Genomic DNA, 18,532 nt, shown 5'->3' on the forward strand with positions numbered 1-18,532 from the left:
GCTGTGTATGCAAAGGCAGCCATTAACAATCCATAGGTGAATGGGCATGGCCGTGTTCCAATAAAACTTTATTTACAGAATTAGGTGGCTGGCTGGATTTGGCCTGGATTTGGGTTGTCGTTTGCCAACCCCTGCTCAAGAAGCTTAAGTTCACGGTGGATTGGAATGACAAAATATTATTTCCTTTTGCTATTTGCCTTCCTGAAATTTAAAGATACCAAGAATCCTATTTTTCAAACCCTTTTTCCTCCCCCCCGCCCTTTTTAAAAATTCCAGTTAACCTACAGTGTTGTATTAGTTTCAGGTGTACCAATACAGTGATCAAACATTGCCAAGCACTCATCACAAGTGCACTCCTTGATCCTCGTCACTATTTCACCCATTCCACACCCACCCCTACCCTCCAGCAACCATGAGTTTGAAGATATCGCGTGTATTTGTAAAGCTGAGGTGTAGAGGACGAGGCAGAGGGAGGGAAGAATGTTCATAAATTATCCCTAGAGAGAAAACAAGAGCAAATCTGTTGCTGTTTTCTCTTTCCAATGAAGTTAAGGTTACCAACTTCAGCACTTTTTATTAAAACACACACACACACACACACACACACACACACACAGCAAAACGAGGAAATGTGAACAGCTGGAAGGGGAACAGACTGTTTCACACTGTCTCAGACAGGCTGCTCTCTGGCACTGGGTCAGATATGACCACACACAACTATGTGGACGCGCTTCATCTTTCTGTCTTAAGAAAGTAGAAGCACAGTTCTGTTAGGAGGCCACAATTCTCTATTTGAGATTGGCCATTTTAAACAGAGCAGTCTAAAGTTGGTGGTAATAATCAATTCAACTCTCCTGAGACTGTACTTCCAAACTTAAAGACGAGATCAGTTAAGATGCCACTTTGTATTTATGTTCAACACAATGAACCAAGTTTCCTTTTTTTTTTTAAAGACAATATTCCATTAGGTCTTGCTCTCTTCCGATTTCTAGTCCTCAAATAGAAGTGTTTGTTTTGCTCCTACTTTATGTGCAGCATTTAGCAAGATCAACGTGTAAAAAAATGGAATGGTTGACAGAGAACTGCATAAAACCACTATCGCTGGGTTATATGTCCCACGAACTTTTGAGCACAGAGAAAACCCAATCTCAGGACCAGAATGTGTATTGGCTGAGAGAAGATTTAACATTTGCAGATAGACTGCAGATGTGGGCCAAATAAAGAATGGGTTTGTAGAGCTGCAGGGAACTCTGTTGAGGTTCATTAGCAAGCCCCCTCTGACCACTTACTTCAGATGGACCAAAGAAGTCCCCTGCTGGAAAGGAATTCAAGTTTTCAAGTGTCAAATATTTATTTAGCCGCAAGGTATGTAATGAAATGTGCCTGTGATCCTAGTAAAACAGATAACGAGAGTGCCCACAAGTTCACACTGTGCAATGATAATGGGAAGTGAAACGACTTGCTCTGGAAACAGGCTATCCTATTAAGAACTTTCGTTACCGTTTCTGTGAATTGTCTGTGAAGAAGATGGGGGATTCGAAACAAGTTGCAACGTCACATCTTTTCGGTGAACCCAGCAGGTCAGCTATCAATAGCCAACAGTATTCTTAAAAAATACATATGAAATCTGGCCAATTGCTAGGGAAAGGTGGTTTACTACTAAACTATAAGGAACTGCCATTCAGCTACAGCACTGGAGCCGGTTTTATGAAATTAGAGATTGAAGAACAATCTTCTGAGACCTAAATATCTATTTTTCCTGCTCAAGTTCATACACAAACTTGCTGTCTTCAGGTCAATGTTCCTGGAAGCCTTTGAGTTAGATGCCCCAGGAAAGCTTTAGCCTAATGGTAGAGCAGTGAAATGTTAGCTTAAATCAAGCTTCAGAGAATCACGATGAGGTCTTAAGAAGGGACCCAGCTGGCTTGGGAATATGCTACTGCAACTCAATCAATTATGCAAGTTTTCTTCTGACAGAAAATAGCAAACTAAGCAATCACTTCATCTGGGCCAATTCAAGAGTTCTTGAGAGGGATGTGAGATACTCTGGATTTTGATAGTGAAAGTTCCCCCAAAGGAGGCCCTCGTTTGGTTTAGGTTACAGTTGTCTGTGTTCAGAGCTGCTTTTGTTTCAAGCCCATTCATTAGAACATCGCACTTACAGGGATTTTTTTTGAGACCAGGAAATTAAGACTTGCTTGATCTCCTAGTTCGGTCTAAAAAGACTCTCCTTTTTGGTGGCTTAACAATATAAGCCACTGTAGCAGATTCTGGGCAGTTGACAGGTCTTTCTGAGAAACTCCAGCAGTGGCCTCGGATGACCTGACATGACTGCTCTGTTGGCCTTTTTCAGCTGGCAAAGAACTCTAAAATTAAGCCCTGTAAGAAACAAATCATGCCTATTCTTGAGTAAGCAAAAGAAAGCATAAGGAAAAACCAGTTACTTTATTTCACTTTTCATCAAGCCTTCTGAAATAGGGTACTTTTTTAATACCAGATCCAAGCATCTGCCCACCTGTGAGGAATGTCACTAGGATGTGAATTTCTTTTCTATTAAAAAAAACAACAAACTACTAACAACATTAAAAGAGTGTTGAAACCTCATTTCCTAATGTGCTTCTCTGAAGCCATCTACGATAATAGTTAAATATTTAAACTAAATGAATGTCTTATTAATTTGTGGTTTTACAAGAAAGCATTTACATCAAGTGTGTCACATAGTATTAAATTACTGAGGCAAGACAGTAATTTTTAACTTATGATGTGACTTTTACTTTGCATAGGTAAGCACTAAGCATTTGTGTGGTTTTTTGAGTTTTTATTATTTATTTACTTTTGAGAGAGCAAGCATGACTGGGGGAGGGACAGAGAGAGTGGGAGAGACAGAATTCCAAGCAGGCTCCACACTGTCAGCGCAGAGCCTGATGTGGGGCTCGAACCCACTAACTGTGAGATCATGACCTGAGCTGAAGTCAGATGGTTAGCCGACTGAGCCATCCAGGTGCCCCAAGCATTTGTACAAGAAACTGTAGCAAAAGTGAATTTCCGTTGTGGCAAGTTAAAAGAGAACAAACGGGGCGCCTGGGTGTTTCAGCTGGTTAAGTGTCTGACTTCGGCTCAAGTCATGATCTCATGGTTCGTGAGTTTGAGCCCTGCGTCAGGCTCTGTGCTGATAGATCAGAGCCTGGATCCTGCTTCAGATTCTGTGTCTCCCTCTTTTTCTCTGCCCCTCTCCCACTTGCTCTGTCTCTGTCTCTCAAAAATAAACAAAAACACTTAAAAAATTAAAAAAAAAAAAAGAACAAAATGATCTGGCAGAAGAGGTTTTAATGAGATAACGTGTGAAGGGTCACAAAGAGAAGAAAGCAACTATGATGAATGCTGCAAGCCAACCCCAACAAATATTCTTCAAGGGAGCATACCACATTCCTTTCTGGGGGAAAACTCCTCCTTTCCTTGAGAACAGCATGAAGAAGAATCAGTGCTTGTTGCATTTTGATGGCTTTTGGAACATTCCTTTGCCTTCTGGTAAAGTTGACCGTGGTGCCATAAAAAGAGAATGGGAAACACTGGGACCAGGGACAAGCTGATTCATTATTCTTGGAATTTCAGAGTAAATTCCAATCCCTGGTTTAAGAAAGTAATTCATTTGAACAAATAAGGGAGCTAGAGAGACTCCTGTAGTTAATCATGCTTTCAGTGAAAATCACGGTCCTCTTCACAAAGATGTAGAACATAGGAGCTAACTTGGAGCCTGCATAGAGCAACTGCTTAGGGATGGAACTGAGGCTGAATTCCTTACTACTGGATAGCTTTATTTTGAAAATTTGGTTTTTCCTGTTATAGAATTGTCTACCATAAAACACTGATACTGGATGAATGGATAAACAAAATGTGGTGTATACATAAAATGGAGCAGTTCTCAAATACCTGATTTTTTTTTTTTTAGTGTATTTATTTTGAGAGAGAGAGAGGAAGAGAAAGAGTGTGCTCTAGTGGGGGAGGAGCAGAGAGAAGGAGAGAGAGAATCCTAAGCAGGCTCCACAACCTCAGTGTAGAGCCCAACACAGGACTTGATCTCACCAACTGTGAGATCATGACCTGAGCCAAAAATCAAAAGTTGGAGCTTAACCAATTGAGCCACCCAGGTTCGCCTCAAATACCTGATTCTTGATCAACATCACAGTACTCCTCAAAACCATTGTCCTATTTCTCTTCCTTCTCTCTCTCTCTCTTTCTCTTGCTCAGATACTCTCAAAACATCTTCATCAAAAGGAAATGATTATCCTTGCAACAAAGTAAATGAATATCAAGGCATAATGTTAAGTGCAAAAAGACTGACTCAAAAGGCTACAGTGTTTGATTCCATTTATACGACATTTTGGAAAAGTTAAAACTATTGGAACAGAAATCTGATTAGTGGTTGCCAGGGACCAGAGTTGGGGGGAAGAGGGTTGACTATTTCAGCTTTTAAAAGGAAGGAGATTGTGATACATGCTACAGCATGGATAAACCTTGAGGATACTACATTACGTGAAATGAGCCAGTCACAAGACAATAGATATGGTATGATTCCACTTACATGAAGCATCTACACTAGTCATATTCATCGAGACAGAAACTAGAATGGCAGCTACCAGCGGCTAGGGGGAGGACGAAATGGTGAGTTGCTGTTTAACAGGTACAGGGTTTCAGTTGCAGAAGCTGAAAAGAGTTGTGGAGATGGAACGGTGGGGATGGCTGCACAACAGTGTGAATCTACCTAATGTCACTGAGCTGAACCTTAAAAAATGGTTAAAATGGGGGTGCCCGCGTGGCTCTGTCAGTTAAGTGTTCAACTCCTGATTTCAGTTCAGGTCATGATCTCACGGTTTGTGGGTTCAAGCCCCGCTATCAGTGAGGAGCCTGCTTGGAAGTCTCTCACCCTCTCTCTCTCTCTGCCCCTCCCATGCTCACACTATCTCTCTCAAAATAAAGAAACATTTTAAAAAATGGTTAAAATGGTAAATTTCATGTTATATTTTACCACAGTAAAAGGACAAAAAATTGCTATTATGTCAAATCTGTTAAAAGGCTGTGAACTCTGGGAAATGACGAATATGTATTTGCATGTAGAAGAAATGAATAACTAAAACATGTTGCTCTGAGAAGGCACCCCTCTTATTGAAAAGTATATAAAATCATGTGATTCATAATGTTTTTAAATAAAAAAGATAATCTGGACTTCTTTCATGAGGCACAACTACATATTGGTTAAGAAGACAGTTCTTGGGACAGAAAAACAAATTTAGCATTTTTAAGTCAATAAGTGGTAAATTCTTAGCCATAAAGTGAAATACTGAAAGGAGGAAATCAGTGTGATGACCCTGTGAAACCTACAAGGATGACCCCCCCCCCCCCCCCCCCCCCCCCGCTCTTAGTGGGCTTTGGGCACTGCTGAGGGCAGTCTGGCTTTGCTGGACTGGTGCCAGGACACAGGGAGAAATCCAGGAGACACTGGAAAGTGGTGTCATAGTGGGAACAATGGATTACAAATGACATAGTGGGATCCACGGTACACTGTAACCCACAGCACATGGAAGGAACTTCCAACAGTGCCTAACCTTAAAATAATATATAAAAGCAGTAAAAATAGATTTTTTTTAAATAAAAGGGAATTCTTTCTCATTTATTATTTTTAAAAGCTTTATTGGCCGGGGGCGGGGGGTGCCTAGGTGGCTCAGTTGATTAAATGTCCGACTCTTGATCTTGGCTCAGGTCATGATCGTGAGAGTTCATGGGTTAGAGCACAGGCTCTGTGCTGACACTGTGGAGCCTGCTTGGGATTCTCTCTCTCTCCATCTCTCTCTCTACCCCTCCCCTGCTCATGTGCACATGCTTTTTCTCAAAATAAGTAAACTTAAAAGAAAAGCTTTTTCATTTACAAACTGCACAGTTTGCCCATTGTACATATATAGTTTGAGGATTCTTAGTAAATCTATACGGTTGTACAACCATCATCTCAACCCAGTTGTAGAACATTTCCTTCATCCCCAAGAGTTCCCTTGTGTTATATCTAAGAACTCTTTGACTAACCCAAGCTAATGAAGATGTACTCCTACATTTTCTTTAAAGTAATTTTATCTTAAGCTTAAAATGAATCTATAATCCATCTTGTAGTAATTTTTTGTGTGGGATGTGAGGTTAAGGGTCTAAGTTAATTTCTTTGCATATGGATATCCCACTGCTTTAGCACCATGTTAAAACAAAACAAAACAAAACACAAAACAAAACATAACAGGGGCACCTGGGTGGCTCAGTCAGTTAAGTGTCTGACTTTGGCTCAGGTCATGATCTCATGGCTTGTGAGTTCGAGCCCTGTGTTGGGCTCTGTGCTCACAGCTCAGAGCCTGGAGCCTGCTTCGGATTCTGTGTCTCCCTCCACCCCGCCCCCTCTGTCTCAAAGAAAAATAAACATTAAAAAAAAAAACCCAAAAAACCCACAAACAACAAATCATTTATTCATTACTCACTAAATTGCCCGGGCACTTTTGCTGAAAAATCAACTGACCATGAATGGGAAGGTTCATTTATGAACTCTGTTCTGTTCAACTGATCTGTAAGTCTATCCTTACACCAATACTGTACTATTTGCATTACAGTAGCTTTGTAGTAAGCGTTGAAATCAGTCTCCTAACTTTGAGCTTCTTTTTTTTTCAAAACTGTTTTGGCATTTCCATATAAATTTTAGGATCAGCATGTCAACTTCTACCAAAAACAAAAAATTCTGCTGAGATGTTGACAAGGACTGTCTTGAATCTATAGATTGATATGGGGAGAATTGCCACCTTAACAATACTGTTTTCCAATCCAACAATCAATCTCTTTATCTCCATTGAGACCTTCTTTACTTTCTTTCAGCAACATTTGTAGTTTTCAGTGTATGAGTCCTCTTATACTTTTGCTCAATTCACTATTTTATTCTTTTTGATGGTATTGTATTTCTTTACTTTTACTTTCACATGATTTGCTGCTTGTATGTAGAAATGCAGTTAATTTTGGTATATTGATCTTATACCCCACATTCTTGCTAAACTTGCTTATTGGTTCTAGCGGATTTTTTGTGTGGATTCCTTAGGATTTTCTACATACAAGAATATATCTCTGTGAGAGGATGGTTTTACTTCTTCCTTTCTTATCTGCATGCCTTGAATTTTTTTTTTCTTGCTTTTTTACTGCACTGGCCAGGACCTCCAGTACAGTGTTGAATAGAAATGGTTAAGAGCAGACAAACCTTGCTTTGTTTCTGCTTGTATTTGTTTTCTACTGCTGCTTAATGAATGACCATATACTTAGTAGCCTTTGTTTTTTTTTTTTTGCTAAGTTTGTGGGTAACTTCATTAAGAATGAAGAAAAACTACTTTGAAAATATTCAGGATATATGCTATTTCTAGCTCTCTTTACCCCAGGGACTTTGTTGCATGGGGCAGTTTTCTTTTTCTTATTAATTTTTTAAAAAATGTCTATTTATTTTTGAGAGAGAGACAGAGCGTGAGCGGGGGAGGGGCAGGGAGAGAGGGAGACACAGAATCCGAAGCAGGCTCCAGGCTCCAAGCTGTCAACACAGAGCCCGAAGTGGGGCTCGAACTCACAGACCGCGAGATCATGACCTGAGCCAAAGTCGGACGCTCAACTGACTGAGCCACCCAGGCACCCCTCATGGGGTAATTTTCTACTGATGCTAATACGTGGGTACGCTGATAGAAACAGGCACAGCAGTTTTGCCCATCCAGTCAGAAACAGTGGAATGAGAGACCCCTTTTCCCCAAGTGAGCAGCAGTGTGCTTCAGTCTCCAGGCCCCAGGAGGCAAACTAGCACAAAGGTGACACCACTGGCCCGCCACGTGGCTGCTCTCATATTTGCTGAAGCTCATGCTTAAGACTAGAAGGGACCCTGAGAAGGTCCCAGTAGTTCAACTGCTGAAGGTGCTCAGAATATTCTAGACATTTAAGTCTAACTTGACTGGACTACAAATTCATGGGAAATTTAGCTTTGGCATTTCCTGACTGGTAATCTGTTTAAACATCCAAACTTAACAGTGTATCAACTTACTTCTCAAACCACAAATTGCTGGAAAACATCAAATCACTGCAGAAGTTCCATTTTTTTCCCCCTTTAGGAAACTTTGGAGTTCTAAAAATATGCTGTTCCCAAATAGGACTACTAATTTAATATCATCTCAAAAAACCAAAATAGTAAATCAACAGTTGTAGTTTTCCAATGCTGGATAAAAAACCCTCTCTAACTCTCCCTAAACAGTAAAAAACTATAATAAAGATGTCAGTTATACAAAATATGCAGGATTCCAGACACGGATTTATTTCTAATGTAATATCTTAAAGTACCAGTTAATCTATAATAAAAATCTACATATAAATCAACATAAAAAGTGCTAAATTAAGCTGCCACTGCAATGAGTTTTATTAATCTAATCAGAAATTGAACATAATTTTAGGACTTCCCACAAAAATAATCTTAATTAGGTGGGGCATCACATTTACTATGGAAACAGCAGTCTATAACGAATGTTAACAGCTGTTCAGAGGTATGACAGATGGTGGGTGAATGTTTAAAACTAGTTGTCAAAGTTTGGCAGAGAGAGATAAATGTGTCATTTAACAATGTTTTATGACATTGTTGACTTACAAAGTAAACATTTATTCTGTAATAGCAAAATTTCTACAAAAAATTGAGAAGACTGTGAATCACCAGCAAATAACACTTGCAAAAGGCTTTTTAACTGAAAAAAAACCTCTTGATTTTTCGGTCCAAAAACGCATCTGTCATCTGACAATCCAACGTATCACATACAAGTGGCAAGCCAAAACTAACTCAAAATATCATTAAGAGGCAGAAGTACACCCTAACACCAATTCCCAAGCAAGCTCACTGAAAGAATGATGGGGTAACATTTCATTATTTTATATTAAATCTGTGTAACTTACATTCACACCTGAAGAATCAATTCAGGGCAAAATCAGGTTTCCAGGTGGTACTGGGCGGACTACTCTCCCCTCAAAATTCATGTCTATGTGGAGCCTCACAATGTGACCTTATTTTGGAAATAGGGTCTTTGAAGATTTAATTAAGATGGGTTCATACTGGATTAGGACAGGCCCTAAATTCAATGACCGGTGTCTTTATAAAAAGGTCGTCACAGAGTCACAGGCACATAGAGAAAAATGCCATGGGCAGTCGGAGGCTGGGACTGGAGGGGTGCATCTACAAGCCAAGGAACCCCAGGGATTGTAGGCAACTACCAGAAGCTTCCAAAGAGGTATGGAAGGAGTCTTCCTTGAAGCTTTTGGAGGGAGCATGGCCCTGCTGATGGCTTGATTTAGGACTTCTGGCCTCCCAGACTGTTATTTGAAGCCACCCAGGTCGTGACACTTCGTTGTGGCAGCCTCAGCAAGCTCATACATGTGCCAAAATACATTTTACTGAAATTGATCTGCATATTTTATACACAGAGCATCTCTGCACCGGTACTTTTAATTTGTGAGAACAGACATATGGACCAACCTAGACCAAACACCGTTCCTCGTCAAGCCTCTTTAGTTCTCCCCACAAAGTGAGGAGTAGTATATATGTGCCAGGTAGAACTGGTTGGGGAGCAAACATTTAGAAATTTCTGGATCGGTTTCTTCTTCTTTTTTTTAATTTCTCACTACAGATTAAACTAGAGGTGTTTTACTAGAGTTCCAATCATAAAGCATTTCCCCTTTTAGTGCAACCACAGTATTTCTCCTTTTGTTTTAATATAAATTCTTTCAACACAACAGATGTTTTGTTTCCTCCAAATTCTAATAATATTTCTTTTGCATTTTCAGCTTACTATTTTAAAGGCATGACTAGGGGGTGTCTGGGTGGCTCAGCCGGTCAAGTGTCAGACTCTTGACTTCAGCTCAGGTCATGATCTTGTGGTTCTTGAGTTCGAGCCCCACATCTGGCTCTGTGCTGGCAGCTCTGAGCCTGCTTGGGATTCTGTCTCCCTCTCCCTGTCCTTCCCCTGCTTACTGTCTATCTCTCAAATAAAAATAAACTTAAAAAAAACCAAAAGGCATGACTAGAAAAAATGAAGTCCTAGATGATCTTGTAGGAACTTAATCCTCTTTTTGTCAGCTTAAAAATTATGACCTCAAACTTAGCTGCTTAGAGTGCTGTTGAGTTAACAGGAATTATTTAAATAAAATAAAGATATTTTATAAAATGGCTCAGTGGGGTTAAGTGACAATCAATCCATGGGCCACAAAAGTATGCCACTAGGTGTCACTACTTGGAATCCTTAAAAATGGAATCAGTATTGACTCTGTAAAACAACAATTCCCATCCAAGCACAGGCTATGGAACATTATTAGAAAGAAGAGCAATGAATGGTCAAAATTTGAAAAGCTTTTTCTCAAGGGTTGGTCATGCCACGTTCTTTTTTGCGTAAGCACTTAAGTGTTAAAAACGGTTTCAATGGTTAGACTTCTCTATATGGCAGCTACTTGAAAACTTCATTGATTATATTACCGAAACACAGTCTGAGACAAGGGCTTAATGAGCCATATTTATGGGCTGGAGATCATGAGGGCACATTCTAATGATGGCTCAGGTCATTCATGACAATTAAGCTTCTCATTGAAGGAGGAGCCAGTCTGGATCTTCAGAATCCAGCACTGCCCAGGGAATGGCCTTACAGTGAAGTCATTTCAGGGGGTTTTGAGATTCGTGTGTAGTGCTTGTCCGCAAAATCCTGCAGACATGGTGTCTTTTTACTGGTCAGTCCACTCGCTCCTTTTCAAATTGACATGCATTGACAGGGCAGGTGCTGATACTATACACACTTTCTTAACTTTATAATTCATAAGAATCCAAAGGAACTTTAAGTGTGTTTTTCCTCATGAAAATCGAGGAGTCTCTTCTGAAGCTGCTACAATGTCTACCCAAGAACGCAGCAGTTATTCAAAACACACGTTTTCAGTGAGGTCTGAAAAGCTTAGCACTGAGAAGTGGTGGCCTGGCTCAGTTCCAAAGTCCCGTTTGTGTCCGAGTATCTGCCCCTCCTTGTAGAAACTAGTGATGTCCTTGCATTTCCCCTGCAGTCTCCAGCTGGCTGTGCTCAGATGCCTTGTTACACTAGTCAGAAAAATACCACCCTGAAAAACACTTTGGGCCTCTCTGAGCCTTAAATGACAAAAAGGCCTTGATCTTTTAGATCCGTAGATCTTAGCAATGACCTAACCACTGACTACATTGAAATAAACCAAATCTCCATGCGTTGCTGCAGCTTCTTTCAAATATCCCACTTGTGGGGCACCTGGGTGGCTTAGTCAGTTAAAGCATCTGACCTCAGCTCAGGTCATGATCTCGTGGTTCATGGGTCCAAGCCCCACATCGGGCTCTGTGGTGACAGCTTAGAATCTGGAGCCTGCTTTGGGTTCTCTGTCTCTCTCTCTGCCCCTTCCCTGCTTGTGCTTTGTATCTCTGTCTCTCTCAAAAATAAATAAACATGAAAAAAAATCCCACTTGCTAGATCTAGTAAAGGGCAGAACTTCTGCAGGGAATTCACTATTGTGAAAACCTTCTGCATTGCAGGAAGCAATGATAGACGACAGGGGATATTTAGCCAATGAACAGAGGTCAAACTCTAATTGACATGACACAAAACAATAATGACAACTATGATGATGGTGACGATGAAGAAGAAAATGGAATGCTAAGCAGCAGTGGCAGCAGTGTCAAGAGCACTCCACAAAACAGAATGCATTTCAAAGGCTTTCTGGTGCCCGAGGAAAGTGACAGTTATTTGTAATTAAACTTAATCTGACATGTCCTCAAATTACCTAAGATAAATTACGCTAAAGAGAAGACCCATTTCGTTATCCTCCTGAGTGCATTTCTTAGCTTTATTGGAGTACAATTGAGTAATATATTTAAAGTGTACAACGTGATATAATTCCCACAATCAAGTTAATCAACACATTCTTCACCTCACATATTTAACTTAAAAAAATGTTTACTTATTTACTTTGAGAGAGAGAGAGAGAGAGAGAGAGAGAGAGAGAGAGAGAGAGAATGAATATCCCCATAAGGCTCTGCACTATCAGCACAGAGCCCAACACGGGACTTGATCTCACGAACTGTGACATCATGACCTGAGCCGAAACCAAGAGTCACTTAACCAACTGAGCCACCCAGGAGCCCCTACCTTTTTTTTTCTTGTGACAACACTTAAGTTCTACTCTCTTAGCAAATTTCATTATATAATACAGTCTATCAACTACAGTCACCATGTTATGCATCAGACTTTATTCATCATATAAGTGAAAGTTGGTACCCTTTTACCAACCTCTCTCCCATTTCCCACCCTCTGCCCCAGCATGGGGCAACCATCATTCTACTGTGTTTCTAGGAGTTTCACTTTTTTGTTTTAAAGATTCCATGTATAAGTGATACCATGCAGTATCTGTATTTCCCTGTCTGGCTTATTTTACTTAGTGCATGTTAAAACTATATTCCCCGGCTCTCTTGTAGCTAGGTAGGCATGTAACAAGTACTTGCCATTGAAATGTGGGCAAAAGTGATACAGCCCATTTCCAACCATGACTCTGCAAAATTCTCCATTTTTGTTCATCTGCTGCTGGGTGCAAATGGTTCAGTGGAAGATTCCAAAACCCTGGGAGATAGCAGAACCACACAATGGAAGAGGCCTGGATCCCTGGATGACTGTGTGGCAGATATTCCCCACCCCCACCCCCAATCTACCTGCACTGGACTCTGATGTGAGCAAGAAATAAACTTTTATCCTGTTAAGGCACTCAAATTTTAGGATTGCGTGCTATGGCAGTCAGTCAGGCCTGATTAAGACAGACACTATGTAAAAAAGCCAAACTAATTTTTAAAATTTGGTAATTAATTTGATTTGACTGCATTTATGCAAAGAAGTAACTGTAGGTTACCTATGACTGTACTCAGCGTGAACTTGGAACGTATGCAACACTCATAGGCTTAGCTTTCCCAAACTGGTCCTCGTCAACTTGACAGGGCTGTGAATACAAGTTCTACACCCAAATTAGTTTCAGAAATGCTATTAGAGTCCCTCAGGTTTCTTTGCTACAGGGCATCTCAGAGCTGTTAATATACTAATATCCAGTGTGCCTGGGTGGCTCAGTCGTAAGTGTCTGACTTCAGCTCAGATCATGACCTCACAGTTTGTGAGTTGCAGCCCTGCCTCGGGCCCTCTGCTGTCAGTGCGGAGCCCGCTTTGGATCCTCTGTCCAACCCCCCCCCCCCGCCTTCTCTGCCTCTCCCTTGCTCTCTGTCTGTCTCTCTCTCAAAAAAAAAAAACAAAAAAAAAACCAGTAAAAAAGTACTAATATCCACTGTGAACCTATATAAGCATAAAGAATGTAGCATTTCCCTAACTTACTTAATCGATAAATAATTTAACCAGTACATTTAAGATCTACCCCCTTCCCCCTCCATGGCAAGGCCAATCACTCTCTCCCAGAGCAATGTGCTGTAGAATACATCCTGGGGAATGTTGCTTTAGAATAATTTGTGTCCTATGGTGGATTAATCAGCACCAAGAAGCGCTAGGCACTGCAAAGCAAGTACCATTCTTTTAATACGGAAGGTTTTTTGTGTAAAAAAGACTAACACGTACTAGCAGACTAATATGTACTAAGAAAGTTTGCACTGCTGAAGGCAACCAAGTTATCTAAGAAAGGCATGTTACTTAAAATGTGACTGAAATAAAGGCAGATGTGAACTCCCAGCTTCTGATTTTTCTTTGTATCTCAATCTGCTGTCAGTGGAGCCTGTCGTATTTAATGATAGCATATATTCTTATGTTTTTAAGGAGAAGACTGAGTCCATAAAAACCAGCAATGTTAAATATGAAATGTGTGTGTGTGTGTGAATTAGTCCATTACACAGTATCTGGTTTACTTTTCTCTCTCTTATACTCATGCTTCAGGTATGATGTTTTAAAACATCTTTAGAGCAACAAAAAGTAAGCACAGCTAAGATCAGCAGATTCCCCTAAGAGAAACACACACACACAACATACATAAATAGACTTATATAAGTCTTTTCATGGTGACTTACCTTTGTACTATATATACTTTATTTCAGTTATGAATCTATAATGGATGATTTCCCACATTTCTCACAGACTGAAGGCAACTGAAAATGGACTGTTAGGATGGATGCCTGGAAATTCATGTAAAGTAAAAAAGGTATGCTAAAAATAAATAAATTAAAAAAAGAGATAGACTTACATCTAGTAGTGTGTGAAGATGCTGATCCTGGAAAACACTGTGTAGAAAATCTAAGTCCTTTTCACTGCAGTCTGTAAGTGCGTGAATTTCTTCCAAGCTGTCCAGCACCTGTGAGACTGCTCCTATGGGAAACAAACAGGAAACAGCCAGTACAGAAAGTCAATGTCAAACCAACCTTTGTAACCCAGATCTTGCACTTCAGAACAATGGACCAACAAACAGAACTTCAAAGGTTCATGTCTGTACTCAATAGTCTTCAATGAGTTTCATATTGCTTAAGGATGGAGGATTTTCAGTGAGTTTCTGTTTGCGACAACGTATTTGTGTGCTTCTGATTTTTCAAAGTACGTACATTGAAGCTGGTCTTACTTGCATTAAGGAAATGCATTAACTATAACTGAGTTACTGGAAGATCTGGGTGCAGCAAGTTATACATTAGGAAGAGGGTGTCCTTTCCTTGACCATATGATGTTTTAAAATATTACAGAAATAACACAGGCGAGCCTTTCTTACAGGTATATTCCATCAAGAACTGAAGGCAAAGCCAGCTGTACATCTGAGGGACAAGCCTTCGACTAGGTGCTCCTGCTGAGTAAAACAAGCTTATTAGGATTTTTAAGGCTGAAACTTAAGTTAGTAAAAATCCCAATGCATTCTCCTTCCTTTCCATACAAAGTCAAGAGAATCAAGTTGTTCTCAATCTGTTAGGCCCTTTTTATTCAAAAGACAAAGACAAAGGCTGAGCATATTGACTGACACTTCCAAATACCTTATTAAATATTAGGGCAAATCATTTCTGCAGGGCAAAGGAAATGGTAGTGTGATTACTTTCTTTAAAATTCCTTCTTATAACCTGGAATCCAGAGAGGCTTCAGTAGGGAAAGATATATACTGGGGAGTAACAAAGTCACTTACACAGCCTCAAAGAAATGATTATTTTCCTCTGCAGACAGTATGCAGATACCTACTCCAGCGAAAGAACCCTAAGAGGCTAGCTTCACAACATTCGTGTACACAGTGTTTGAGAAATTCTAACAGTTAAGTGCCTCATTGCATATATAACTCTTGGATCAGTTTTCAAGCAGTGGTGATTTTGCCCCCCATGGGGACATCTGGTAGTCTGGAGACATTTCTGTTGTCACAACTATGGTGGTGGTAGGGGGACAGTTTGTGCTATTATCATCTACTGGGTAGAGGCCTGGGATGCTATTAAACATCCTACGATACTCAGGACAGCCCTTCATGAGAAAGAAGTATGCAGCCCAAAATGTCAATAGTACTGAGGGTGAGAAATTCTGCTTTAGATCACGATAAAAAGTCTTGAATCTTTGTGTTCTGGAATTCTATGCTGTTTCTAATTACTTTTGGCCTTGGACCTCATCCAATTGCACGCACTTATTGGTGAGAATGTAAATTAGTATCACTTTCCCAGGAAGCAATCTGGTAACATATTTCAAAGAGCCTTAAAAATGCTTTTGTACTTGGACTTAGTAATTCCATTTCCAAAAAAACTACCTTAAGGAAAAAAATAGGAAAATGCAAAAAAGATTTATGTATGAGGATATTTATCATAGAAAATATCAAATAATTCAGAATGATCAAATAAAGTATAGAACATCCACAGAATGCAATATATAGCCACATGGAAATTACTTTGAAGAATTTAAAGACATAGAGAAATCCTCAATGATCTGAAATTCAAGAAAGCAGAATGCAAAACCACAAAAACTTGCATATTCCCGACTATGACTGAAAAAAATACATATACAAGCTCAGGAAAAAAACAGAATGAAATACACCAAAAGTGTAACAGCAGTGATCTTTACTTTCCTATTTATACTTCATTCTGTTCTTGTCCATATGTTCCAAGTTTTCTACAATGGAAAAAAGTTGCTATCTAAGCAACTGCTTTTTGCAGTATGATTTAATTATGGTAAAGATTTGGGGTGTAAGCCACAAATCAAGTGGTTATCCACATGGAAATTACTGTGGGTATTTTTTTTTTTTTTTACAAATTTGACTTTTTGAGATAATTGTAGATTCATGTGCAATTGTAAGAAATAATAAAGAGAGATCTCATGTACCCTTTACCCGGTTCCCCCAAATGAGAACATCTTGCAAAACTGCCACACAACATCACAACTGTGACAATGACACTGACAGTCAAGCTACAGTGTATTTTCATCACCAAAGGGACCCTTCATTTTGCCCTTCTACAGCCACTCTCATTTCCTCCTATCCTATCCCTTCTCAACCCCTGGTGACTAACTAACCTGTTCTCCATTTCTGTAATTTTCTCATTTTGAGGATGCTATATAAATGGAACCATATGGTATGCAATCTTTTGAGATTGGCTTTTCTTGACCCAGCAGAGATCTCTGGAGATTCATGCAGGTTGCTGTGTGTATCAATAGTTTAATTCTTTTTATTGTTGGGCAGTATTCTGCTGCATGGATGTACCACAGTTTGACCATTTGCCTACTGAAGGGACTGTGTGTGGATACTTTTAAATTTTGAATGATTATGCCTACGAGTCTCTTGGTATTCTTCAACTAAAAGCATTGAAGGGGTATCAAGGAGGATAAAAAAAAGGTACAAGGCACAAATCAGTCCTCATTTCCCTTGCTGTTTCTGAAAAGGCATTAACCAAATCCATTTCCTTCTACCTGTTCTTCTTGTGACTTTTACTTTGTTCTGAGTAGGGGGGAAAAAAAACAACTCTGGAAATTAGTTCAAAGGCAGCTCTCTCATCATCCCTTACTGAAAGCCTTGTAAAACAAGAGATAATATGAAGGAATTAGTTCCAAATGTCCCACTGAGCCCCCGACCCCTGCACATCATCAATAGCAGAGTTCAAGGATACCAGGTTTATGAAGTTACTAAAGCCAGTTCTAAACTTCCGGACTCACCAAACTGCAATAACAAAAATACCAACGAAATGTTTGTATACTAAAAAAATTCAACAGATACCACAGAAACCTAATTATCACTTTCATTCAGTTATCTTAGTGGAATCTTACCTAGTTTCTACTGTTTCTGCCAGTATCATTTATGCAGATACATCATCTAGGTGGCAGTTTATTAATACTCTAAGATTAAAATAAAAGAACCTTGAGGTGCCTGTGTGGCTCAGCTGGATAGGCATCTGACTTCAGCTCACGTCATGATCTCACAGTTTGTGGGCTCGAGCCCCACGTCACGCTCTGTGCTGACAGCTCAGATCCTGGAGCCTGCTTCGGATTGTGTGTCTCCCTCTCTCTCTGCACCTCCCTCTACTTGTGCTCTGTCTCTTTCTGTCTCTCAAAAATGAATAAACGTTATAAAAAATATTCAAAATACATGGGACACTTGGGAGGCTCAGTTGGTTAAGTGTTCGACTTTGGCTCATGGCATGATCTCGCGGTTCACGAGTTTGAGCCCCATATCGGTTTCTGTGCTGACAGCTGGGACCCTGGAACCTGCTTTGGATTGTGTGTCTCCCTCTCTCTCTGCCCCTCCCCTGCTCACGCTGTCAAAAACAAATAAAGAAACTTAAAAAAAATAAAATAAAACAACCTTGTATTTAGTGAATACCAAGAGGGCAAGTCTAACCACTGGGAAGCAATTCTGGCTATACCAGACCAGGGCTGTATCACTTGTTGGTCTGTGAACTCCCAGGCTTCCATGTAATATCTGTTTGGGTTACCTTATGTGTGCACTCGTTCACTCTTTTGTGCTGTCAGGTCCTTAAAGCAGGTCTACATTTGATTCATTTTAGAACACCCACAAAGTATGCACTGAATTAAGTTCTAAAGAAACAAAATAATAACAGCGGCTCCCAATTCTTGAGTGTCTATTCTGTGCCAGGCACATCTTCAGGACAAGGCAGTAAGGTAGATATATATTACCTGACCTTTCTAGATGGGAAACGGAGGTTCAGAGAAGTCGAGGAAGTGGGAGAACCACGATTCAACCCCAGTATGTCTGGCTCTAAAGTCTATGTTCTGCCTGACTTACTACATGAATTGGCTGTATGTGGAGACATAGGAGAAATGTCAACAAGAAGCTACGTGTGGTTTATGCATGGATATGGAGGCTAGAAAAGAACCTGAACCCTATCAGGTTGGAAAATAACCAAACCCTTTAGTGAACATTCCTACTTCTTGCCAGGTGCCAGGTGGGAACTTCTGAGAAAACAGGTATGATTCCTGGCCTTGAGGAAGGGGCTCTCAGGCTAGTGTGTTAA

General features: G+C 40.1%; 1 protein-coding gene across 13 annotated transcripts in view; it reads right to left on the reverse strand.

Annotated features, from left to right (window-relative positions):
* CASK (calcium/calmodulin dependent serine protein kinase) overlaps nucleotides 1–18,532 on the reverse strand; it is a 354,148-nt gene that overhangs the window by 70,470 nt on the left and 265,146 nt on the right. For all 13 annotated transcript variants that reach the window (XM_053202250.1, XM_027053936.2, XM_027053933.2 and 10 more), the window contains one exon: nucleotides 14,308–14,429. In XM_053202250.1, coding sequence (XP_053058225.1) covers nucleotides 14,308–14,429 — 122 coding nt within the window. The remainder of the gene's footprint in view (nucleotides 1–14,307; nucleotides 14,430–18,532) is intronic.

The sequence above is a fragment of the Acinonyx jubatus genome, chromosome X (assembly GCF_027475565.1).
Source record: "Acinonyx jubatus isolate Ajub_Pintada_27869175 chromosome X, VMU_Ajub_asm_v1.0, whole genome shotgun sequence".
Classification (NCBI taxonomy): domain Eukaryota; kingdom Metazoa; phylum Chordata; class Mammalia; order Carnivora; family Felidae; genus Acinonyx; species Acinonyx jubatus.